The sequence below is a fragment of the Ursus americanus genome, chromosome 9, assembly GCF_024610735.1.
Source record: "Ursus americanus isolate L20-20 chromosome 9, mUrsAme1.1.p, whole genome shotgun sequence".
Lineage (NCBI taxonomy): Eukaryota > Metazoa > Chordata > Mammalia > Carnivora > Ursidae > Ursus > Ursus americanus.
Genome location: NC_142135.1, coordinates 5097295 through 5124163, shown reverse-complemented (window position 1 = coordinate 5124163; position 26869 = coordinate 5097295). Strand labels below are relative to the sequence as shown.

The 26869-nt window shown below is 48.1% G+C and overlaps 1 protein-coding gene across 1 annotated transcript in view; it reads right to left on the bottom strand.

Annotated features, from left to right (window-relative positions):
- The window catches only part of FAM135B (family with sequence similarity 135 member B), a 178952-nt gene that overhangs the window by 1721 nt on the left and 150362 nt on the right, over window positions 1–26869 (bottom strand). The window contains exons 11-17 of the mRNA XM_045812211.2: window positions 20981–21135; window positions 13878–15864; window positions 11817–11983; window positions 5350–5441; window positions 3569–3666; window positions 2181–2332; window positions 580–690 (exon numbers count right to left, since the gene is read on the bottom strand). Of these exons, the coding sequence (XP_045668167.1) occupies window positions 580–690; window positions 2181–2332; window positions 3569–3666; window positions 5350–5441; window positions 11817–11983; window positions 13878–15864; window positions 20981–21135 (2762 nt within the window). The remainder of the gene's footprint in view (window positions 1–579; window positions 691–2180; window positions 2333–3568; window positions 3667–5349; window positions 5442–11816; window positions 11984–13877; window positions 15865–20980; window positions 21136–26869) is intronic.

Genomic DNA, 26869 nt, shown 5'->3' with positions numbered 1-26869 from the left:
GAGAGGTGCAGAGACGTCACCAGGGGCGGTGTTCACAGGGTGACATGGGACAGAGGCTGGACACACAAGCCACAGCTGCCCTCTGCTCATTCCCACAACACAGGCAGGGTCTTCAACACCCCTGTGCACTTTCCATCACAGTGTGGGTGAAGGTGTGACTTCATCCCTGCCTGGTAAGGACCCCTGTCTCCCCCTGCACGATCAACCTAGATGGACGGTGCTCACCTGCCTTTTTGTGGGTGGATCTGTGCCTGGGAAGGAGCAGGGAGTGGGCACGCAGACCCAGGGCTTGCGATCAGGGCAGTGAAAGCTGGGCAGGAACGAGAGGCTCCAGCTTCTGTGTGTCGAGACGACCTCGACACACACTTTGGCGCATCTGGGAGGCGCTTCTCGGGAGCAGCGGAGTCCGTGGGCAGCTGGCGGCCCCCCTGTTTGTGGGAGAGCCTGTGCAGGCTGTCCCTCCTGGCTATACCCTTCCCTGAGTGCGTCCACGCAGTGCTGGAGCAATTCTGGGCCTCAGGGCTGGACCGCCAGCTCTCACTCGTGGCCACAACAGCAGCCGCGGAGCAAGGCGCTCACCTGTTTTCTGGCTTAGTTGGTAGAGGAAACATTTGCGCAGGTCAGCATTATCCCTGAAGGTCAGCTGCAGAAGGGACCCGGATTTCTTTAATTTCTGCATGAGCCACAAGCCTAGAAAGACCAAAATGAAACAAAACAAAAATCAAAAATATACTATAAAGAGAGCAAAAATAATTGGGGAGAGATGACTATGAAACTGTGATTTTTTAAATTTTCAAATAAGAGAGTAGTAGGCACTTCGACAAATTCTTGGGAAGTTAGAGGAAAATTCTTCTTATGCACTTGTGGCAGGGATATAAAATCATCCTGCAAAACGATACAGCGACTGGTGTCTGGAGTCCTGACACTTCTGCGCCCTTTGACCCATTCGACCTCCTCTCATGAATCTAGCCCAAGGAAACCATCCCAAATACAAAGCCATATATATGAGTGCTCCTTACAGATCCACGTAGCACACAGAAATCTGAAAGCAGCCTCCCACGTCAGGGTCCGTCCCTGACCCTGGTTATGCCAGTCTTGACGCTGACGGGTATTGCGTCCCCACGACAAAAGTGAGAGTGATAAAAATGCAAGGAAATGAATACGATACAGTTCTTTTTGTCATGTCACTAGATTTTAAGTGTGAAAAAAGTTAAAGGTGATTTCGATCATTGTTTCTGTCCAATGATGACTTCCCTGGTTTGTGGGGACAGAGAGAATGGCAAATGATCAACGTTTCAAATAATGTCCTTAAAATAACATAAAGGTGGACGCACAGATCTGACCCACGTCAGTGAGGAAGGCAAGCAGCCCAGTCTGCCCTGAGTGTCAGGCAAGGTTCAGGGCAGCAGTGGCAGGGGGCTGGGAGATGGGCAGGGAATGGGAGCTTACTGGGATGGCCCAGATGCCACTTAATGGATTGGGGGCAATTGGGGACCACTGAAGTCTTTGTCAGGAGTATAATTCAATAAACTAGTTATTATTACATGAGACCCGATGCCCTCCTCGGGACGCCATCTGCCAGCCGTGGTGCTCCCACAGACACCAGCATGACATGGGAGGTCCTTCATCATCAGGCTTTGGCTAAGAGCGTCACGTCTTTTCCTGCCCCTCTAGCTCACCCTGTATTCCTGTCACAAAGAGCCACCTGTCGTCTGCTTCTATGTTATTATACATACTACTTTCTTCTGCACAGAAAACTTGTCCCACCATTCACTGCCTTGGAAAATCTGCTCATTGTCCAAGATTCATTGAGCCTTGCTTCTTTACTCTCCATAGTGTCCCTAACCTGACAGAGGAAATTTTGAGAACCTCAAAGCTGCAGGCCGTGTCATTCCATTCCAGCAAGAAGTGTAGAATCTGGCTATGGCTGACCTCCTGTACGTTTTAGTCAACGTCTTCCATCCTTCCTGCTTAGTCGTCAGCAATTCTGATACACACACGCACACACACACACACAGATAAGACACACACCTGGAGACGGGCATATGCACACACATACATAAAGATCATAAATGTGTCCGTACACACACACGAGCAGACACACACACACTGGCTCCATCAGGAAGAGCGGCGGCGGGCTCTGCCCATCCCTCTGCCCCGAGCGGACCGGGAGGACTTACCTGTACTGACCAGCGCGCTGTTGTTGTACAGTGTCCCCAGGTGCGGCCCGGACAGCGACAGGAACGTGTGCAGTTTGCTGAGGTAATAGCGAAACCGGGGCCGCGTGAGGACCGACCGGATGATGATGTTGCCAAGGGAATGGCCGATGAAGCTGTTAGGACAGAACCGCATGTGAGTGTCGGGGGGGGGGGGGAGGACAGCAGCTGTGCCGGGAGCACCGAGGGGGCCCCCGTCCCCCACTCCAACTCAGGGCATCTGGCAAAGAGAATGGGGGCTGCCATCCCACCCTCCCTGGCTTTCCAGACTCTGGCCACAGTGAGCTTGAGACGGAGACCTTGGGCACGAGGCCTCTGCCACCCAGTGCGGCCCGAAGACAAGCGCAGACGTGTGGCTGGTGCCTCTTGAGAGCAGCCCCGCCTGTGCTCTGTCTCGTCTCTGGCCGCCAGGGGGTCCTGGCCATTCACAGGATGAGACCCCACTGCCTTGGCCTGGCTGATGAGGCCGCTCCCGACCTGACTTCTGACTCCCTCTGCGATTTTATTCCCTGCCCATCGTCATTACAAATGTAAGGAGTCGCCCGCTGGTGGCCCGCGCCGTCGGACACCCCCGCTGCGTGCTCTGCTCCAGTCACACTGCGACTCACACGTCTGGTGACCCAATGCAGCGTTATTTCCAAATTGAACACCTGTTTATGGAAACCCTGTCACAGGAGGGGTCCCTGGCTCTGCTCATGGTGAGCACAAACAGGCCAAGAAAGGAAATGAACGTTTGCCTATGAAATGGCTTTACCTAGCCCTTCACCTCATCTCCATAGACTTCTGCCTTCTCCTTTGTGAAAGAAAGAACTGATATTTTATCTCTGGGGCCTCAGATGACTGATGCATGTGGACTCACCACTCTGTCCACATACTGCAAGCACACAAAACACACAAGCCATTGACCCTCGCCTCAGTGAGGAAACATTTCGGCCAAGCTCATTTCGGAGTGGAAGGACCAAATGAGCGTGGACTGCCGTCCTCTCACGGGGCGGGCCATACATTCCGCAGTTCCCCACTGATGTCGGTGCTCGTCCCACCTAGCAGGTGGGAAAGTGGAGGCTCCGATGTTTGGAAAGCCTGAGATGTGCTGCATGGTAGGGTTGGTCCTCGGACACGGGAGTGTTAGGACGGCAATTCCAACCTGGGGGTTAGTGTCGAAGTCCAGTTCCCTTTCTACCGAGCTATGAAATGCTCCTTCTTCCCCACTCACTTCTGCTCTGACGCCGGTAAGGCACCAGTTAGCTTCTGAAGGTGGTAGAGAGAGGGCAGGATGCTGAACTTGTCCACAGCCAACACCCAGAAACGTCTCCCCTCTTCCCCCAGCATTAACTACCTGTGGTTTCCTTTACCTAATTCGGGATATGGAGAGGTTGTACAACTGGATGTGCTGAATGATTTCATCCAACAGCCGATCCGTCATGGTATCAAAATCTGCAAATGTGTCCATCTGGAAGGAGAGTGAGGGGACGGGCGTTAGGCATTGGGTGGGGTCACAGCAAGGCCAGGCTCTGTGCACAAGCCCGCCATCTTGTGCGCAGATGGGGGCGCATTCTGGGAGTGTGCCTGAGTCTGACCTTGGGGTACCAGGTGGGGGGTTCAGCACCAAGGAAAGGGGCCCATACACTGGGGCTCTCAGGAGGAGACTCGGGGCGCTGGAGAATCCTCAGTCAGGAGGCTTGCGGGAGACCGATGGGAGAAGCTGGTGGGCAAGAGCAGCAGGCATGTGGCACCCACGGACACGTCCTCAGGCACCAGGGGCCGCACCCGCCTGCTGCCTGCTGGCCCCACGGTACCAGGAGAAGCCAGGCTCTAAGGGTGAGCCCATGCCCCCAGGACTCACACCCAAGCCCCCCGGCCCTGAAACTCTGCTCTCTTCCCAGCACAGCCTTGGCCATGTCCAGAGCAGGGTCTGACGCCATCCGTGACAAAGCGGGGATGGTCAGAGGATATGCACAGATAAGGAAGAGGAGAAACGTCAGACCTGACTTTGAGAGTCCGAAAGGGCAGACGTGAGGAAGACGTACTAGATTGTTGGCTATCCTTCAAGGATGAACTTGTGGAAACCGATGGGAACCACAGGCAGAGAGATTTGGGGACAATCTAAAAAGTACTTTGTCGTAAGTGGAGTTGTCCTCCAGCGTCGTGGGCTCCCTGGAACTGCTCTGACCACCAAGCTACACAGATGGACAAGGGGTCTTGTGAGCGTTCATCAGGGTGGGGAAGAAGCGTGAGGAGGAGGCCTGTGGCTCAGGTCACCTGCCACTCAACGGCCCTAGAGGAGTAAGAGAGAGCCGTGCTTGCTGGCCAGCAGGCTCTCCTGTCCTCCTGCGCCTGGGGCTGCTCTTCCCAGGGCGAGCCTGTCTCCTCCTGAGTCCTGCAGGGGGTAAGGCCGCCTACTCCTCACACCAGTGTCAGGCTTAGGTAATAAACCATTTACAACACAGTGAGGACAGATAGCGGCTCTGTTCCTTATGCTCCAGCGTCTCAGACCCTGTCTCCTCAGCTACACACTGAATTTAACGTGAACTTATTGAATCAATGGTAGTAATTATAAGGCCTGAGTTGACCTTGATGAGAAATGTTCTGGAAGACACCGCAGGTTTAAAAAATGGTACCAGGAGCTCACCAGGCAGGGTGCTTTTAAAGGGATGTGCTGGAAATCCACATGCTTATGAAATTTACAACTTTCAAGCAGTAATGATAATAGGTGGGACATAATCCTTCCTGAGTGACCACTGCCCCCCACACCAGCTCCTTACTTCTGTCTAGACCCGGTCCTGTAGTCCCCGGAGTGTTCCAGGCAAATCCCTCTGCCAGGTGGCTGCCTCACAGGGGCTGCCTTTGGCCTGTGACACCCACTTCACCCAGGAGCAACCCATGGACACCCGAACCATTTACGCTCCAAGCTGTCACCCACCCTCGTGCCCTGGTCACCTGACCCACATGTCCCCACTTCTTACTCTTTCTTGACCCTCCCAAAAGGAAATAATGAGTCTTTTCTTTCCAGACCTTCCAGGCTTGGCAGGGTCCCCTTCTATGGGAGTGTCCACAGACTACCAGGGTGACTTTACGAGGCTCTTCCAGACACACCTCAGAGGTTCTCTCAGTCCTGATGTTTCTGGTTTCATACCTGATTCTTTTCGGACATTAGGAAGTCCAGCTTTCCTCCAGGAAGCCCCAATTCTATGAATGTCTTTACCAGGCGGAGGTCCGCACTGTTCCCTAAAAACGACAGATAACCCCACCCCAGACCCACGGTCACTCATATTGAAATGGACACACAAGGGATTTAGGTCCCCCTCTTCTTCCATTCCCCCAATTTCCTTTTTTTTTTTTTTTTTTTTTGTTAAGCAGGTAATAAAAACAATGAAAGTGAGCCCATCCTAGTGGTCCTAGGCTCCCCCCGCCTCCCCAACACCAGGTCAGGACCTTTCTAGCAGTGCGACCTCGGTGGACTTCCACCCTGATCTACAAACATGTGGCTCGTGAACATTCCATGCACAGCACAGCTGCAAGCACACCGCCTCCTCCTCTTCCACAGCCAATGATGTTTAGTGGGGACACTCTGCATGGGGGGCCACATGATGGCTGATGTCCCACAATCTTCACGTCCCCTCTTCAAGTTCCCGCCTCATACGGAGACCAGCTGTGCCATCCACAGGCAGCCAGCGAGGCCCCCGGCTGGGCCGGGCAGGGCACAGTTATGTGCAATAGGATAAGGATCACCCCTGGGAACAGGAGGCATGATGGTGCCAGCTCCATGGATGCCATCTGCCCCACCGTGGCCACAGGACAGAGCCGTGACAGCTAAGGACTCTGAGGCCACTGCTAACGGCAGATCATCCTTGTCGCACCTGCAGTCAAGACCACGTGGAGGGAGTTCAATGCCATCCCGATCAAAATACTGAGGACATTTTTCAAAGAACTGGAACAAATAGTCCTTAAATTTGTATGGAAACAGAAAAGGCCCCGAATCTCCAAGGAACAGTTGAAAAGGAAAAACAAAGCTGGGGGCATCACAATGCCGGATTTCGAGCTGTACTACAAAGCTGTGATCACAAAGACAGCATGGTACTGGCACAAAAACAGACACATAGACCAATGGAACAGAATAGAGAACCCAGAAATGGACCCTCGGCTCTTTGGGCAACTAATATTTGATAAAGCAGGAAAAAACATCCGGTGGGAAAAAGACAGTCTCTTCAATAAATGGTGCTGGGAAAATTGGACAGCTACATGCAAAAGAATGAAACTTGACCACTATCTCACACCATACACAAAAATAAACTCCAAACGGATGAAAGACCTCAATGTGAGACAGGAATCCATCAAAATTCTAGAGGAGAACATAGGCAGCAACCTCTATGACATCGGCCAAAGCAACCTTTTTCATGACACATCCCCAAAGGCAAGAGAAACAAAAGATAAAATGAATTTATGGGACTTCATCAAGATTAAAAGTTTCTGCACAGCCAAGGAAACAGTCAGAAAAACTAAGAGGCAGCCCACGGAATGGGAGAATATATTTGCAAATGACACTACAGATAAAGGACTGGTATCCAAGATCTACAAAGAACTTCTCAAACTCAATACACGAGAAACAAATAAACAAATCAAAAAATGGGCAGAAGATATGAACAGACACTTTTCTAATGAAGACATACAAATGGCTAACAGACACATGAAAAAATGTTCAAAATCATTAGCCATCAAGGAAATTCAAATCAAAACCACACTGAGATACCACCTTACACCAGTTAGAATGGCAAAAATAGACAAGGCAAGAAACAACAATTGTTGGAGAGGATGTGGAGAAAGGGGATCCCTCCTACATTGTTGGTGGGAATGCAAGTTGGTACAGCCACTCTGGAAAACAGTGTGGAGGTCCCTTAAAAAGTTAAAAATTGAGCTACCCTGTGATCCAGCCATTGCACTACTGGGTGTTTACCCCAAAGATACAGACGTAGTAAAGAGAAGGGCCATATGCACCCCAATGTTCATAGCAGCATTGTCCACAATAGCTAAATCGTGGAAGGAGCCAAGATGCCCTTCAACAGATGACTGGATTAAGAAGTTGTGGTCCATATATACAATGGAATATTACTCAGCTATCAGAAAGAACGAATTCTCAACATTTGCTACAACATGGACGGCACTGGAGGAGATAATGCTAAGTGAAATAAGTCAAGCAGAGAAAGACAACTATCATATGATTTCTCTCATCTATGGAACATAAGAACTAGGATAATCAGTAGGGGAAGAAAGGGATAAAGAAAGGGGGGGTAATCAGAAGGGGGAATGAAACATGAGAGACTATGGACTCTGAGAAACAAACTGAAGGCCTCAGAGGGGACGGGGGTGGGGGAATGGGATAGACCGGTGATGGGTAGTAAGGAGTGCACGTATTGCATGGTGCACTGGGTGTTATACGCAACTAATGAATCATCGAGCCTTGCATCGGAAACCGGGGATGTACTGTATGGTGACTAACATAATATAATAAAAAATCATTAAAAAAAAAAAAGACCACGTGGAGGGAGGGTCTGCTATGACCCACCGAGCTTCAGAGTCAAGGACTGTTAAGTGTGGATTTCATGCAGGCTCTGGGGGTCGCTGCACTGTACTGAATTTTTGACCTATTCCTCGAATGGATCCCTGTAGAGTTGAAAGTTAGAAGCTAGTCAGAGGATAGACAGGGGAACTTTCCCATACTACCAGAATTTCAAAGTAGTTTGTGAACCGTGAGTGATATAGTTTCCAAACAACATATATCCTTCTTCATGAAACCACCTACTGACTCAAAGGATGGTGGGAGTGCCACATGGAACTGGGGAAAACTACAGGTGTGCAAGGGTGTCCCTAACCATTAAGGATGACCCGAAATCCCCACACGCCACCCATGATGGTGGGGTCACCATCACAAAATGCTCTTTTAGGAAAGGTATCTAGTTTGTGTTATTAAGTTAAAGTTTATTCTTTCTGTTCATTTCTGGGGATCAGACCAGGCTCTTTGGTCCTGTTGTGGTTCGTATTTAAATGGACCTACTGATCTTCCAGGACCTGGCCTTAAAAGAAAAGCAGCAACTGTTTATATTTAGCATAACGAATCTAAATAAGGGCCTGTCCTTCAGCTACTGAGAGACAGAGTGAGAGAGAACTCTCTGCAACTTGAAACTTTCTCAGAAAATATGATTGGATAGGGTGTAACACTGGGAACATTTGCAAGGATACAAATCTTGGGCCTTCGGCTCATCAGGAAGAGTTGTGTGAATATTCGTAACTCTTATCAACTTCTTCAGTTCTCTGTTAATATAAATTTATCCTTGTAACTGAAATTTGAACAAATGGGTCCTGTATAACCCTGGAGCGTCTGGACATCAATACCTTGAACCGGAGAAGTAACCTTCAAGAGAAACCTGTGCGAGGGGTCGGCTGTGTTTTTGGTGACTGTGTGCCCAGGTGATAACGCTGTAACTGACAGCTCCGCCGTCTGATGTAGTTCAGACACCGATGAAGCTACTCTGTCTTCATGACCTCCTCGTCCAACATGCATGGTGGACAAAAATAGAAGTCTGTGGCCTGACGAGATTTCTCATCTTAACGAAGTCACTGAGAGTCTTTCTCATTTAATTTAATATCAGGTATGTAAGAGGGGCACGCTGGTCATGCATGATATGATGCTAAGTTTTCCCTAGCAACTGTGTTAAGAGGGCATCATTTTGAGGAGTCAGAAAGTCATTCTTTGTCTTCCTTGCAGGCCTTCCTATTGGAAGTCCCAGTTAAAAACAAGGATGTTTTCAGGGGCGCCTGGGGGGCTCAGTCGGTTGAGCGTCCAACTCTTGATTTCAGCTCAGGTCATGATCTCAAGGTCGTGAGACGGCACTCCACATCGGGCTTCACGCTTAGCACGGAATCTGCTTGAGATTCTTTCCCTCTGCCCCTCCCCCTGTGCTCTCTCTCTCTCATAAATAAATAAATCTAAAACAAAATAAATAAAAAAAAAACAAACAAAAACCCTCAAGTATGTCTTCAGTAGCTTCTTACTTTTTAAGAGAGAAAAGTGAGTCTCTGGCCCAGTCTTCTGACAGTGGGGCCAAACTTCAGTAAGATTATTTTTGTATCATTGTGCAGAGAAAGACAACTATCATATGATTTCTCTCATCTATGGAACATAAGAACTAGAATGATCGGTAGGGGAAGAAAGGGATAAAGAAAGGGGGGGTAATCAGAAGGGGGAATGAAACATGAGAGACTATGGACTATGAGAAACAAACTGAGGGCTACAGAGGGGAGGGGGGTGGGGGAATGTGATAGACCGGTGATGGGTAGTAAGGAGGGCACGTATTGCATGGTGCACTGGTGTTATACACAACTAATGAATCATCGAACCTTACATCGAAAACCAGGGATGTACTGTATGGTGACTAACATGAAATAATAAAAAATCATTATTAAAAAAAAAAGATTATTTTTGTATCGGTGTGATTATTTTTAGTATTACTCTTTATGTGTACCAGCTGATTCTCATATTTTACTTGTGGTGCTGATTTGAAGTTTCTTTTTTTTTAAGTCTATATATTCAAAAAGTATGCCAATTTCAATATAAATTTTGAAATCCCAGTACAAGGTACCTGGGTGGAGTAAAATTGGGAAAGGTATGTGAACCGCTGGGACCTGGGGAGCACGGACATTGACGCCGTGCAGGGACAGCTCACCAGAGCGCGAGCCCAGGGTGACGAGACACAGCAGTGTGGGAAGGCGCGCATCCCTGGGAAAGGCGTGGCGTTGATGCAACCGCAGGAGGGAAAGGGTGGGACGCGATAGTTAGGAGGGTCAGAACACAGGAGCTTTCTAAGACAGAAGTTGTTTTATTTTCTGAGAGCTACAAAGAAAGATTTTTGGTAATGGACTGGCACGACCAGATCTGGTAAGATTTTTAAAAGAGGACTCTAACAGCGATGGGGACGGCAGTTTGGATGGGGGAAGAGTGGCATACGCCAGGATGAAACCATGGGCTCTGGAGCCTGACAGCTGGGTTTTAACCTTGGCTCAAGTGCATTAACTGTGGGAACTTGCACGAGTTGCTTAGCTGGCCTCTTACTCAGTTTCCCCGGTTATAAAGGGAAAATGACACCACCTAGTCTGCAGGGCTATTGTGAGCATCAATGAAGGACATTAATAGATGTTAAGCATCTAGAAGGGTGCCTGGCCCCTGGTGAGTGACAGACCAATGCTGCTGCTTCTCCCCCTCCTCCCCTTCCTCCTCATCTAGAATGTATCATTTACCACTGCATTATGGGACACTTCACCAAACAGACCTGTTGACCGAGTGTCCCGGTATCCATGGCATACAGCCAGACATTTAAATGCACGGGCCCCTGGATTGGGAATTAAGGTATAAAGAATGGCGTGTCCCAGAAGCATAGCACACCACCGCTCCCTATTACGTGATCACCAGAAGACGGTGAGCACAGGCTTGCCACTCGTCACCTGTGAAGCCCTAGAGAGGTCCTTTCCCTTCTGTGACGTTAGTTACACACTGGAGTCCATATAAAGTGGATGTCAAGATTCTCCCAGAAATCATGTTCCACATTCCAGTTTTCAGATCAATTATGATGTAAACTTGAGTTTGAGGAGAACTCCGACGCCCTGCACCTGTGGCTGATCTGATCGCTTCCTTCAGCCGGTGAGGGAGGGGCTGGAATTCACAAGGCGAGCAGGACCAAGTGCTCGCCTTTGGTCCAGGCTGAACTGAGACCTCAAGATCTTCCAGCAGAGCTGGTAAGTTCTGTATCTTACAGAGCCTTTGGACTGACTGAGAAACCCAAAGAAAGCTGACACTGGGGCCTAGGACATTTGGGAGGCAGGGTGGGGAGAAGGAACCCTTCCCACTCCCCTCTCTCTTCCCCTGGATCTCTGGTGCACTGGTAGAGAGTTCTTTGGTAGCATTCCGCTCTTGGTCCATATTTGCTGATCTCATGAAATTAAGAAATTTTTAAAGTCAGGAACCATGTTGGGTGTCTGCAATCCCAGAATTTGGTACAGTATCTGATATACAAAAATTGCCCCATAAGTAAAAAATGAATAAAAATAAGCAACAAAACAGTTTGGGCCACTAGCCTGAGCCCGTCCCAAATCAATCCACACATTCATTCCACTCCATCTCTTCCCTTGTGCTTGTGGCTCATGGCTTCCGTTAGCCCATATATTCTAATTACTCATACGTCCCTTGACATTTTCACTCCAATAATCCACCCCCCCATCCACCCACCCATTTGCTCCATTCTTTCATTTCTGCTTGTTAGTTTTATTAATTATTCCCTCCATTTCTTCATTCGTTCCATTATTTATTTATTCCATTTATTCCTTCACTGCATTATTGCATTCATTTATGAATGCCATTTACTCGACAGATTTCTATGCCAGAGAGATCTCTTCCTTGGGACCACGGCCAGACCATTTCCCTAGACCCAGCACGCCGCCATCCCCTGGCTGCTAATAACACTGTTGAACAACTACCTGACTTAAATTCATTCATAAGTGTTATAAATTGTCTATAGTACAGAACTTTGAGGACGAAACCTTTTTGGGACTCACCGTCTAGGCCATGGACACAGACTACCAGGTGAATCCCATCTTCCAAATTTTCTTCCTCTTCCTCTGGTGGGAAATACGGTATATCAGAAGCTAGTACAGATAAGTCACTGTACAGAAATCCATCAATCTTCAGTTCTTTTTTAAATTTTTCTTTGGCCTGATAAAAACTGGAGAATACACTAATTAATCAGAAGCCACACCGCGCATGCTGCGTTGAGCAGGAGATGAGCTGAGCTGGTTGGGACGTGGGAGTGATGAACATCTAACAGGGAAGTACTGGCGAGCAGCAAAGGCAGAATACGAGGCCTCAGGAGATGCTGGCGAGGGAAGATTTTTCTCAACCTCCTGGTTGAGAAAAAGCAAAAGTTTTGTGTGGTTTAGGTTCTGCAGATTGCTATGTGCTTCCTGCGTGCAATCGGACTTCGAAGATGCCCATCAGCTCCAAAGATCCGTGCCATCCTAGAAAAGATCTCCCCAGAATGAAAGCTGCTTAGAGTGGCCCACAGGGCTACCAAGACTTGGCCTTCACCTGCTTCCTTCCAGAGAGAACACAGTTCTCAGGATTCCCCTACCAAGGAAGTTTGCTTACTTCTGTGCCTTGATGCATTCAGGTCTGTCTGAAATGCGCTTCCCACCGGGTTATCACAATCTTTGCCCGATTATCAGACAAGGTGGTGATTAAGAGCATGGACTCAGGAGTCTGACTGCTAATGTCAGAATCTCAGCTTTGACACTTACTAGCTGTGGGCCAACCACTTAACCTCTCTGCATGGGGTCCTCAATTGTAAAAGGGGAATACACCATTATCTAATTCATAAAGTTATTTTACGTGTTAAGTGACATAGTCTACGCAAAATGCTTAGAACAGTACTCAAAACTGATTAAATAGTAAAAAACATGATCTATTACCAGCTTTATCACCATCATCACCACCATCATCATCACCATCATCACCACCGTTACCATCCCCATCATCTCCATCACTACTGTGTCTCATATTTGCTCTGCAGTCACATCTAAAAGGTTTCCCTGGGGCCCCCGTCTCTATGTACGCTTGCTACCCCCAGTCAGATCGGGTCCTCCTGATTCGGCTGTGCGCACACAGGAACCCTCCTGTTTACCCAACTACCCTTGTTCACTCCTCTCATCTTTCCGTCTCCCTATTAGGCTGTAAGGACCATAACAGCCAAGACATCACAGCCAGGCATTGGACAGTGCGTGTCTATTTATTAAACTGATGCCATGAGCTTACTAGGTACTTAATGTTCTTTATAAAGCGAGGGGTCCAAGGTTGGCCTGCCTGTGAATCTCTTTCGTGGGTGTCATTAATATGTAACTTCAGCATCTTGCAGAAGAGTAATGAAAGGATTCTGTAATACACTTAACCAAACATACAGTTTATAGATGAGGGAGCAATTTGAATACAAACCTAACACAAGAATGAAGGGATGGATTCCTGCATTGCAGACAGAATGACAGGGCGTAAGAACCACACTAAGGGACTGAGGAGGCAAATCTGATGAAGATTCCTTGCAAAGGCCCTTAAAGAACCGCCCTCTCAAAACAGGCAAAGACAGAGGTATAGCGACATTCATAACAGAGTTGTTGATCATAATACAAGCTCAAAGAAATCTCAAATGTCCCTCTCTAAAGGAGTTTGTTCATAAATCATGGTACACCTATACAATGGAATATGGTTTAAACTTCAAAATAATAATGCAAAAATAAATTAAAAAGTATAGAAACATTCCCAATATATTAGGTTGAAAAAAACCTTAGTTTGTACAGAATTATCCTATTTTTGCAAAAGAAAAATAGAATAGAGATGCGTACAAAAAGACTGCAGAAGAACTTATGCAGTGGCTGCATTTGAGAGATGGGCTTGCTGATAGTTTCTACTTCTACTATTCTGTATCTCTGACTTGTAGGACATAAATGTAATAACTTTATCACAATCGGGAAATAACTCTTATCTCAATGTTGAAATAGTATGCATGACCCTGAGCAGTATGTGGGGAATCTAAGACCATGCTGGGGTGGGTAAGCCAGCGGTCAGCTTACCTGTACATCCTTTCACTGACTTCTTCCTCCAACTTGCTGGAATGGGTGGAGACAACTCCAAAGGAACCCAAGGGCTGATGAGTGATGGGCAATGGGGTCTGCTTAGCAGAGAATCCAGCCCGGGCAGGGGTCTCCTTGGGCACAGACGAGAAAGGGAGACACGTGGCAGTGCAAGACACAGACAGGTTGACAACCTCCACGGCTTTCAGACTGTCCAGAGTGAAGTTCTCCGCAGGGCTCAGGTGGGACGCCATGACGGAAGTGCCTGTCCTTGGCTCTTGGTTTCCTAAAACCTGGGAGTGAATGGAGTGAGTCACAGTGGAGCACACGGTGCCTGCTTCACATCCAGCCTCCAGAGGAGCATGAGCTCCTTTGCTAAATGTTGCATCATCAATGATGCACGGTGAGCTTCTCTGCTCGCTCACTGAACCCAGCTCGCTGGCATCAGCAGCTGCCCTACAGCTCCATTCAGGCACCTTATGGTGGGCGATCGTCTCATCATCTGAGATGCTGCTGTCGGAAAGAGCATCTTTCCCCACATTCAAGTCTTCAGGCATGCCCTCTGGGGTCTCCATTAGTACTCTAGGACAAGATCCATGCCTAGGGTTTTCAAGTGCTATGATACGTGGTATTTTTAAATTAAGACCTTTGGTTTCAACACCCAGAGGGTTCTCAGTCCTGCCATCAAGACAAGGTCCTTGAGGATCAAACTGACTCTCTGTACCTTTGGGGATGTCTATGTAACCAGGGCCCTGCTGGCTGTCGGCACCCGAAACCACCTGCGTAAGGGAATGGTCTTCCCCAGCATCCTGGATTCTGGATCCCGGGGAGTCTAGGCTCTCCATGGGTACGGCTGGACTTTCAGCAAGACCTCCACCTTGCTGCATGGTGTCTGTGTCTTCAGCAGACTCCTCTGGGCTACTGATTTGGGGTGCAGACACAGACTTGGTCAACTTGGTGAGTGCCAACTCCCGTTCTTCCTCCTCAAAGGGCAATGAGCTAATGGAGGTGAGAGACGCCTGGATCCCACTCGGCAAACTTGTATTGCTCTCTGTGTGTCCACCCTCTAAGGAGTTCCTGTGCAGGGCATGTCTTCGAACCAGATGGTGCAAGACTTCCCGGTCACTGGGTAACTCCAGGGCCCTGCTTCGCGCCTCGGACCAGGCAACAGAGCTTGGCTCGCTCTCAATGCCTGAATCAGAGATGATGGAAGAAGATCTCTTGATGACCCCAGAGAGCACCGACACTTCCTCCTGCTCCTCGGTGTGAGGGTCCTTTGGGGAAGCCCTAACATCCAAGGGATCCCTCAAAGTCAAGTTCAGTGGATCGCAGGGCTCCGAGGGGATGAGCTTCAGACTTAGCAGCACTACCTTGCCCTCCTGGTCTGCAACCTTTCCTAGAGTACTTAACTCATGCAGCATTGTTTTCTCTGAAAGGATGGTATTTTGACGACCTCCACCTGCTTGGCCTGGCACAGCTCTGTCTAAGTCATAGTTATCCGGAGAGTGCCCACTCTCCTGCTGAGCACTAATGACCACTGTGGGTTCAGCACTGCAAGGCCTCTTATTGCTAGATTTCACATCAATGTAGGTGAGTGCCAGGGCCTGGCCATCCTCTGGAACTGGACTCCTTCGGGGCAGGTCCTCATCTGCCGATGGATGTGTTCCAACATCAGGCCTCTGGCCAGTCCAACATTCCTCTTCAGGCAAACCTGCTTTGTTCTGGGATTCACCAATTGTCAGGTACACCTGAGATTCGGAGCACATGTCTGCATGTTTTGGTGTGGTTATGTTGTCATCTGGCTCTCGACAGCTAATAACATCCTCATCAGAGTCCACTTGGGGTGGTTTCATGGTGGGCAATGCAAGGTCTTCCCTAAAAGGTGATTTTCTATTTACAATAGGGTTCTCTTCTCTGTCTCTTAGATCCATTATTGCAGGATTTGTCATTGGAACATCAAAATTAGGGTAAACGCTCAAATTGTGCCCTATGAAAAGAAGAAAGAAAAATGTATTGTACTTTAAGAACTTATGTCCACAAACTATCCAAAAGCCTGACTGTATAATAAATAAAAGAATTGGCTGAACTTTGTTCCTGGTTCCTGGGGAACAACCTCTGAATTCATGGAATTTCCCAAGTGATGGAATGGTCTTTTGTTATTGGTGGTGGGCCTTGAAAGCTTGTACTACCCAGGTGACTCATGATGAGTCCTTTAATAGTTTATGCTAAGGCGATGACTCAGGATGGGGGTTGGCCATGCCAGAAAGACCAACTGTTTGGTCGGGACTTTGAGCCACGTAGTACCAGTGTGAACTCTGTAGAGAGTTGTTCAATCATGTGGCCAATGATTCAACCAACCATGCCTAGATAATGAAACTCCAGTAAAACCTGTGGACCCTGGGGCTTGAGTAATCTTCCCTGGTGGGCAATACACATTGATTTGCCAGGATGACCAGTCCTGGGGGCATGGGAGCTTCATGTTTGGGACCCTTCCAGACCTTGCTCTACAGGTGTCTTCTTTTGGCTGGTCTTTATTTATATCCTTTATATTAAAATGGTAATAACAGGCATAGCACTTTCCTGAGTTCTGTGAATTGTTCCAGCAAATCATCAAACTGGAGGGGGTGGTAGGAACCCAAATTGGTAGCCAGTTGGTCGGGAGGGGAGGTGGCCTAGGAACCCCGAAGCTTGTGTCTGACATGAGGGCAGTCTTATCAGAGGCTGTGCCCTTAACCTGTTTGACCTAACACCAGGTAATTCATGTCAGAATCAACTTGCACTAATGCAAAACTGTCAAATATTATAATTCATGATTTGCCTTTTACTTATCAAAACAGTTTTAACAATTACTACTTATAAATACTAAAGCATTTCTCTATATCGTGTATTGTATTTACACTGCAGAGCGAGCTTTGGAGCCAGGAGACCTTCTTTCCGGTCCTGACACCAGCAGCCACCAGCAATGAGGCCTTGGACAATGAAAGAACTTATAAGTTGGTTTTTTTCCCATTCAAGCTCACTTTCCTCAACTCTAGTGTGGGCAGATTCATAGCAAAACCAGCAGGCCTCATAGACACAGCTCACAGGACAGTCATGATATGAACTGTCACACGTGGGGAGGACGGATTCCTGCCTTCAGCAGAGAGACCCTCCAAGCTTGAGCTCTGTCACCAGGGCAATTATCCTGCATGGCATTCAGACCACAGAGGTTCCCAGGTCACTCTGCTCTTCCCGGCAGGATGGCGGGGTCAAAGCATGACCTTCTTTCTCTTATTTTTCTTCAGGGTAAACTATTCTCTCTCTCATCCTATGTCTCTGTCTGTTCTCTCTTTTCTTTTGTCTTCTCTTCTCTCTTCCTCCTGCTCCTGTCCCTCCTCCCTATCCCTTTCTCTTTCTTTCCCTCCCTTCTAATAAAGCATAAATGGAAGAAAACACCTGTCTCCCATGTCTGTCTGTACCACAGCTCTCTTAGAAAAGCCATCTGATACATTATTCAATTTCTACATACACCAGGCAAAGAAAGAGGGGACTGGGCTTTTATTTTATTTACAACTTTTAAATCCTTCAAATGGCTTTCATAGAAGTTAAAGGAATATAAGCACTATTGGAGGTTATGAAGTGAGCCACCGAGACACTTACAAACCACATCACCAGCTCACACCTTGGGGTGAAATTCACGACTGGGTCAAAGATTAGAACAAAGATCAGGAAAGAATGGGTCTCTTCCTTACGTGGATATGTTCTTTGGATCTTGAGAGACTGAGCAAATGTCCCTCCCTCTGGGGGAATTTTCCCATAGCCAACAGCAGGTTAGATGTTCTCTGAGCAAATTCCCAGTGTCCCCTCTACACACACATACTCTAACACCACCACCACCATACAACAATCCACCTGTGCTTTTCCCATCCCCAGTGGAGAGAAGAGTTGTGCTGTGTGAGTATCCCAGTGTGCCCACGGCTAATACCACAGCGGCCGCATAGGGAATTGTGTTTATAAAATGAATTGAGAATAGAACAGAAACACAGCAGAACAAAGACTTACTCTCACGAACTGTTTATATTGGTTGGAAAAAACCACAACATCAATGTTCTTTAATCCATGAATAATGCATTGGCAGAGCCTGGGCCCAAAGCCCTGCACTAGGCCACGGGTTAGGGAGAGGGAAAGTGGGGATCAGTTATAATAATGAACTAGTCTCTGTCTCTAAGGGATTTCCAAAATATTGGGAAGCATACAAAGTCCAGTACAGTTGGCTCTCCTACCTAAAGCATGTGGGCTGTATGCTGGGGAATATGGACTGGGTTCTTCAGAGATAGAGATAACAAGTCATATGAGGCCAAGAGAACAGCAAGGGCCAAGGCCCAGAAGCCTGGGGTGCACAGTCTGGCCAGGTATCAGTTAGATCCCGAGGAGATGGAGCAACAGTGAACCGGGGGTGTGAGGCTGGCATGGGGTTAGACAGGCAGAGGGAAGCCACAATATGGGTGGACCTGAACGCCCTGTATGAATGCGGAGTCTGGTCTTTATATTACAGGCAACAGGGGGATTGGCAGGTTCTTGGAACAAAAATGAAAGATGCCTCTGATTTATCATGGACAGCTTAAGACAGGACACAGAAAGCCCAGGGAGGAGGTAGACTGTCAAAATAGCAACGCTAGCTTCACTACCACAGCTACGGAAAAATGAGAGTAGCAGAAGATCTAATTCTGAGAGAATGGATTTAGTCCTAATGACTGGTATCAGCTGACATAAATTCATAACTTCCTTTGTGCTGTTCATTCCTACGTGTTCTGTGGATGGAACCATCCACTGCTCACAGGAGGTCTATGGAATATAAATTACAATTCCTTTTGCCCGATTTCATGGTCACTAATGGCTGGAGCAAAGATTCCAACTGAGGCAGTCGGGCCAACTGCTAAAGCTCTTCGGTAAAAGGTTCAATTGCCTTGGGACAGAGGAGTGAGGGGTACCTGGGAGGAGGGATCGCAGACAATACAGAATTTGCAAGGGTCTGGCACACAATAGTTATCTAGCCATGTAATGTAGCAGACCATGAATAAATATTACTATTTTAATATGGAAATAGGACTCTTTTCTTTCCCTTTCTTCACTACACTAAAACAAGGGAATGCGAATCTGATGACCTCATTGCAAATTACATTAAGGTCACTAAGTCCTGGGGGAAAAGGAAATAGTTCTTTATTTGCTGATGCTTTTGCTCTGGGATTAAAGAATCATCAGAGCACATTGTGAAGGAACAAAAAGGTCAAGAAAAGTTTTGAGTGGGGAAGTAGTCTTGGGAAAAGGGAAGGGATGGGTGAGAGGTCTGTAGAGAGAAGCCTTGGGGAGACAGCCAACCCTCTGAGAGCAACTGCCTTGAGGTCCTTCTGGGAAGATGGGATCCTTTGTGCAGGGGGCACAGACTCAGTCAAGTTCCCTGTCCCAAGTACCCTCCAGAAGCTGCAAAGAGATGCTGCTTCTGAAACACAAGCAGAGATGGACAAACCATGGCTTCGAGGACCCTGCAGGGGAAGATGGCCCCAGAAAGATGGCCACCAGCCACGTCTAAGTCCAGAGCACCGACTTGGAGGGCAGCAGAGTAGGGCCAGCTGGGAAGAACGTGAAAGCCCAAGGTTGACTTCCCAGCAGATGTGGCAGAATGGATGGGCTCAGCAGACATGAAGATTTATAAAAAGTGAAGATATGCAATACGATTGTATGCACAAGTTGTACAACTGAAATTTGCATCCATTAGGGTGTCTATTCATATGGAAAGGAAAAAAGACGCACAAGGCAGCCTAGTAGTAACATCCTAGGGTCTGATCTCGGGTGCTTATTGTAAATTTCTTCCCCACCTGTTCAAGTGTTCTGTAGCTACAGTATATAACTATAATAAAGATGTCCACATGCATGCGCGCAGCCTCAGTGCAAAGTATTAAGCTTTTTTTGACCAGCTGGGTGGGCAGCCATCTCTGGTGCTCGTCCCTGTCGCTGTCATACTCAGTGTTGACACTAGATGTCAGGGCACAGCTGAGACTCCAGCAGCACTCCTCCATCACAAAGTTGTGCTGTCCTTGGAAGTCGCCTTGACTTTCAAAAGATCCTACAAATCTCTGCTGCGGAAATTCTGCAATTTCAGTGGCCCATGATTTAAATGATGGCCATCCCAGCATCACGGCTTGAAACGCCCCACAAAGAGACGGCAGGGCAGACTTGGGCCTTGGAGCTGGAGGGACCTGCTTTGAACGTTGGCTTTCATAAGCTGCGTGCTCTTTAATATGGACTTCTGCTCACTGTGCCTCAGTTTCTCTCTGTGAAATAGGGCTTATGAGGTGTTTTGTTTTGTTTTTAGTAAGGTTCAAAAGATAAAACACGTCACACTTCCCGCCGGCTCTTTTCTGGCTCTTTAAGGGATCATGGGTCTACTTCAGCTGTGATAGCTTCTGGGTTTCCATGAGCGGGGCTGTGGGAGGGACAGAGGACTAACGTGTACAGAATGCCCCGCGGGCACCAGGCTCTCTCCAGCTGACCACACTGTGCAGCCCAGCAAGACAGACCGCGATGTGAATACAAACACACAGATAGGCACAAGCGTGCTGTCTTTTCTCCCCACGCTAAGCTGCTCAGGCACGAATCCCATCACGGACGTAACCCACTTTCTCCAGTACCTTGCCTGGTGCGAGGCATGAAGTAAGTGCTCCACAGGAGTCCGAACAGGATGCCACCGAAGTTCAGTGAGAAATGACTTTGTATTCGAGTTGTGCATTAAGGTAAGAAAGGGTGACCATCCTCTGCTCATGGTAAGGGGAGAATCTGGTTCCCATTTCGTAGGTGAAAACACGGAGGCACTTGGTAGGACTTTACCCCAGAAGGAGTCAGGAAGGGGATCCCTACATAGCTGCCCTTCTGTTACGTTGATTTGTCGACTGCACTGACACAGGTCACCTCAAATAACTAGCTTAGCTGGAGGTTTTGCGTCTCCTCCGTGAGCTGCCAAATTACTTCCTTGATCTGGTTCCACCGCTGTTGGAACATAAGTAGGGCAACTGACCGGGACTCACTGATACGTCTCAGTCTTGAGTCTTTCTAGAACAAAGACCAACCTGTTGCAGGGCAGTCCACGTATCTGTCCTCAAAGATAACTGGCAAGGTGTTCCAGTCGCCATCGATGTCCAGGCACTCCGCGGGCAGCGGGGGCATGGTGGTGAGGTACTCCGAGTTTCGGATGTCCAGAGACAGCTGGCTGTGCGTCTGTATCCTGGGGACACACGCACTGGGTGAGTATCAGAGCGTTTTAAAGGTAAGAATCGTTGCCCCATCCCCTGGTCCCAAGAAAACATACAGAAAACGTCCAGCAGGCTCTGACAATACACCATCTGTCTGTCCATCCTCTCTTCCTTTCTCCCAGCCACCTACCCAGCCCCACTAGTCTGGGCACTGAGCTTAGAGGTCGTGAGTCGTATGATCGGGGCATGTGTCATGTTCTATTTTAGTGGGATATTATGAATATCATCCCAGCGGAGCAGGAGCTGAGCTTCTAAATGGCTAGGAATCTTAAATTAGTACTTTGGAAGAACAACTTCAAGCTCCGTATCCTTTACTCTTGCTTTTCTAACCTCCTGTAGTACTTAGGGTCTGAATCTTAGGTTGTGGCATTTGTATTAAGAACCATCTCAGATTGCTACTTATTTTTCCTGTCTTATTGCTTACTCTGTGGACACCAGCAACCTGGATCTGCACATAGGTGCCCCTCGCTCAGGAGCCATGAGTTTTGGTTCCTTCATGTAGGATAAAAAACGCCCCGTATTCTTTGTCTGTGAACCAAACACCCTTCCACCAGCAGGAGTTAGATTTCAGAGTTTGAAATCATCGATACTCCTCATTCAAAAGATGGGATGGTAGGAAATGTTTATTCCCTTCTCAAGTCCTTGCAGAAAGGAGTGAGTTTGTTTCCTCCCACGAAGGAAGAGTATTAACATTCCATCATTCCCCATGCCCCCTCAGTCACTCTTACACCAGAGGAGGAGAGGGCCTTATCGGGCTGGTGATTCTGGGAGAAGAATTAACACACACATAGCCAGCTTCTGTCTGCCTGACTGTTGCTTTTTTCAGAGCAGCCTGACCTCTGGAAGCCCCCATGTCATCCTCAGCCATACAGAAAGGTCACCTGCTCCCAAAGAACAGCTCATAGCGGCAGAACTCCACACAAGCCCAGGGAACATTCTCTCATTCTCCACTCCCGGGAACAAATATACTGAATGTATATGCATATAGGATATTTTATACTTGTATTTTTAATACACATAGGAAATATGAATTTTTATTCTTTCTTATTTCTCAATTGGATTTTAACCTATGATCAAAAAGGAAAAGCAATGTGGGGCATCTGGGCGGCTCAGTCAGTTAAGTGTCCAACTCTTAGTTTTGGCTCAGATCATAATCTCAGGTGCGGAGGGCTAGCTGCAAGCTGGGCTCTGTGGTCTGTGAGGAGTCTGCTTGGGATTCTCTCTCCCTCTCCCCCTCCCCCTTACCTTCCCCCCTCCCTGTCTCTAAAAAAAAAAAAAAAAAAAAAAGGATAAGCAATGCATTTCTTCTCTTCCTCAAAGCCATGAAGCCTGCAGCAACTCCCTAATATTGTGAACCTTTCTCTGAATATTTAAGTGGAATTTTATTGCAATCAATCCTGCACTTTTTGTTATCATCTGAACCCAGAACTTCTGGTCCAGTTTTTAGTTTATTAAAAAAGTACCCTGATCGGACACATGTGCGGAGGACCGAGTCCCCAGACAAGGGCGTATATCTCCAGGATGGAAACCTGATTCTGGACCTACAGAGCTCACAGCCATGAATGAATCAGGTGACTAATCAAGTGGCCATCACACAGCAGGAGAGGTCCTGAAGAGGTGGGTCTGCGTTACCTTATGCAGGCAATTTCCTCCTGCCGGAAGGTGGCTTTTTGACTTTGTAACTTTGGGAATGTGACCGAGTACTTTAAACACATGTGAGCATGTGTTTAAACAAATGACTAAAAGTTCTACAGCACACGCACAATTCTGTCACCTCGCACCTAGGATGGCTATTCTTAACACCAACAAAAAAGCAAGCGCTGGAGAGGATGTGGGGACGCTGGAGGCCCCGGACCCTGTTGGTGAGGACGTGAAACGTCACAGCTGCTGCGGCAAACAGTATGGAATTTCTTCAGAAAATTAAAAATAGAAGCGCCATATGATCTGGCAATCCTGCTTCTGGGTACTTATCCCAAAGCATGGAAATCAGGGTCCCCAAGAGTTCCGTGCACTCCCACGGGCAAAGCAGCACTAGTCACAGCAGCCCGGCTATGGACGAGCTGAGTGCCCGTGCACGGAAAAAGGATAAAGAAAACGCAGGACGATGGCATATTATTCAGCCTTAAAAAAGCAGGAAACCTTGTCCTATGTGACAACGTGGACAAGCCTTGGGGACACTGTGCAAGTGAAAGAAGTCAGCCTCACGAGGACAAATGCTGTGTGATTCCACTTACAGGAGGAATTGAAAATAGTCAGATTCAGAGTCAAAGAAATAAAGGAGTGGTGGCCAGGAGCTGGGTGGGAAATGGGGAGATGCTAGTCAACGGGCATGAAGTTCCAAGGGAGGAAGACAAGTTCGAGAGACCTGCTCTCTGCCGCATCCGGGGCCCAGTTCATCACCTGCGTCTCCCTGACTCCAGGAGTATAGCCAACAGCACACAGATGCTTTATTTTGGATGCTGAGGAATCCACATTCAGCTCCTTAGGACAACGGCTCTCCACTCTATAGTGGAGCCATAGCAAAGACGCTAGGAGTGTGCGATCTGGATTCCAGCAGATCTGTGTGTGTATCACATGCTTGCTGTGTGGTCTAAGACAAGTTAACTAACCTCTCTGAGCCCAGGTGTTCCCAGTTTCTTCTTCGGTGAAGTAAGGATACAGACAGTTCCTAGCTCATAGTGTTAGCGCGGGCATTCAATGAGCCAACGCAGGGAGAGCACTTAGCTGGGCTTCTTACCCGAGGCATCTCATAGACAAAGCACCAGGAAGGGAGAGAGCCTCTTGTGTTCAACACTATAGACACAGCGTCTTGTAAATGAATGAGTTCGTAAAATTAGCATTATAGTTATTACTACAGAAAAACCTAGAAGGCAGAGTGATCAATCAGTTGTCCTTGTTATAGGGGTTAAATCCCCAGGACGGGTCTTCCTTCCCATCAACACTTCTGCATGCATGCATTCATTCATTCATTCATTCATTCAAGAAGCTCTCAACTGAGCCCCTCCTCACTGTGTAAAAAGCACAGGCCAGACACCGGTAAAGCAGGAGAGAGAAACAATAAAACACACGCTTGCTACGAGCCAGTTCTAAACCATTTTCAAACACTGCAACATTGCACTTTCAAACACTGCAACCCATGGCAAGAAGCAGTCTCCATTTCACAGGGTGACCCAGTATAATCGCACGCTCCTGGAAACACGCACTGAAGCAAAAGTTTCAGAAATACGTCTTACTGGTACTCCCTACTCCATCTTGGCCTATCCTATCCTATTTCAGGTAAAAGTGCTGTCCCAAACCCACAATGTGGATGTCACAGCATACTAAATGACTGTCCCCCTCAGTTTGAGAAACAATGTAGTTTGAGCTTGGACAAGATGGGGCTTGAACTGGATGGGTCCTGACAGATGAGTGTCACCAGGGCCACTTTATCTGTCCACTTGTCCATGCTGACTTGGGGGGATGGTCCTGTCTCCTATGCACACCCGCCCTCTCCAGCTCGGACCTCCCAGGAGGGTACACCCATGCGGGCCCACGCTTGCCGGCCCGGCCTCATATCTGCCCGCTGCCTCAATCTGAGATGAAACTCTGTTCATAGCACTCTGTACCTTTCCTCCAGTAACTTTCTCAATCTGGCATAAAATGCCCCTTTCGGTTCCATACCTCTTATCCTCAATGACCTAATAAAAAGTTTACTTCTTCCTGAATAATATTGCTTCTAGCCTTGTATAGGCCTTAACTCACAGGTTAATAGTGTGAGTAGTACTAGTGACTAGTACTCCGTTCCTCTACAACTGCTCTATGAGACAGATACTCTGGTCTCCTGGGTGTTTGCAGGGCTCAGTCCGTACCTCTGGCCCAATGTCGTCTTCTCAGGGACCCTTCGGGGGCAACTCAAAGGAAAAGCACCCTCCGTTCTCACCACACTGATAGATTTCTCACTGGCACTTACTGCGTTTGCATATTGTATTCATTCATATGCTTTCTGCCATTAAAATACAAGCCCCATGAGAGGGGGGATTTGTCTGTTTTGGTCACTGCTGCCTATTCAATGCCCACAAGAGTGCCAGGCCCATAGTCCGCACAAAGTGGATATCTGTTGAAGGATGGACTCTCCTTTTTACCTCTAAGCAGAAACCTAAGAGAGGCTCAGTAACTGGTCTGGTGTCACAAATCTTATAAGTTCCAGGACCAAGATTTCAAACCATGTATGTAAGTTTGAGATAAGGTCTGTCCACCATACTATTTGCCAGCCTTTAAGAAAGGCCTTAATCGTAATTATTGTGGTACGAAGTCTGAATTCTTTGTCCTGGTCCATAAGGTCCCACGTGGGCTGGTCCCTACCCACCTCGCTGGTCCTGCCTCCCTCCCCTCTCGTTTCTGCTCGCTCCATTCTCCAGCTACACCTGCCTACCTGCTACTCCTCATGCTCCCTGTTCCCTTATAGGAGCCTTGACACCAGCTTTTCCCTCTGACTGGTCTTCTTTCATATCAAGGTCTGGCTGGATATAACCCCAGGCTCTACCCAAATATCCCATCCTCGGGAAGACTGTCTCCCAGCACTGTGGCTAAAGCAGTCCTTCTTCCACACCCAGTGTTGAGTTGGAGGCGGTCCCACCGGCTTGCACAAGCCAACTGTGAGCATCTCTCTCCGGCCCCGTGTCCAGAGATCACATCCCGGCAGCATGAAAGCGACCACTGGGGGAGGCTTCACACAATGGAAATCAGCAAACTCTACAGACCCGAGATGTTGTTTCCGTTTTCCCGAGAGCTCGTCCTTCAACATTTATGAGGACACTGGCCATCTCCCTTCTCATCATGTCCTGTGTCCTCACCTTGATTGGGTTTTCTTTACTTGTCACTACCTGAGATAATTCAATTTACGTCATTCCTGTTTCTGCCCTAGAACGAGAGCCCCGCAAGGACAGCATCTTTAATTTGTTCCCCGCGGTGTCGCAGTGTCTACGCACACCATTGACAATGTGTAACGTCTGAGTCATCACCTCACATTTTGTGAACAGCGTCTGTGGCTCGGATGGTGTGTTCCGTGGGCACGGATGTCTCATTGGGTCCTTACAGCTCTTACCCTGCCCATTTTAGGGAAACTAAGACTAGGGGAGGATAAGAAAAACAAAACAGCAACCGAACAGCACTTTCTCAAGGACCTGCTGAAGGCCAATGGAGGAGTAGGGTTTTGAACCCAGGTCGGCCAAGTACCATATCCTCTGTACTCGGGTGGTCAGCATCTCCACGAAACTTCTCTAGAAGAGGAGCTGCCTACGTGTCTGTCCCTCCACACGTGCCCATGCTCCTGGGGGGCACAGCATGCCCGGCAACCGAGGGTTCGCCTGTTGTGGGGATGCAGGAAGGTTCCTGCAACAGTCCTGGTTTATAGCATCTTGCTCAGCGGCCCTCACAGTTCTGCTCACGTTTGTCACCCTAACGCTTCTGATTTTAGTCGCCGGGCAGAAGGAATGAAGAAGTGAGTGAGTGAGGGACTACTTGGTTTCAGACAAGCTATTTTCACCATAGATGTCCTTCCACCCCTCACTGTCAGATTCCACGAGGCAAACTGTAAATGCAGCCTCGTTTTCCAACCGGGCGAAGTGTGGAGAGAAGGGAGAGGTTATAGAGCAGAGGGCGGAAAGGTCTTCAGGTCTGTCTTGCGTGACAGATGAGCCTGAAATGTTTGTCCTGCTGGACTTACTG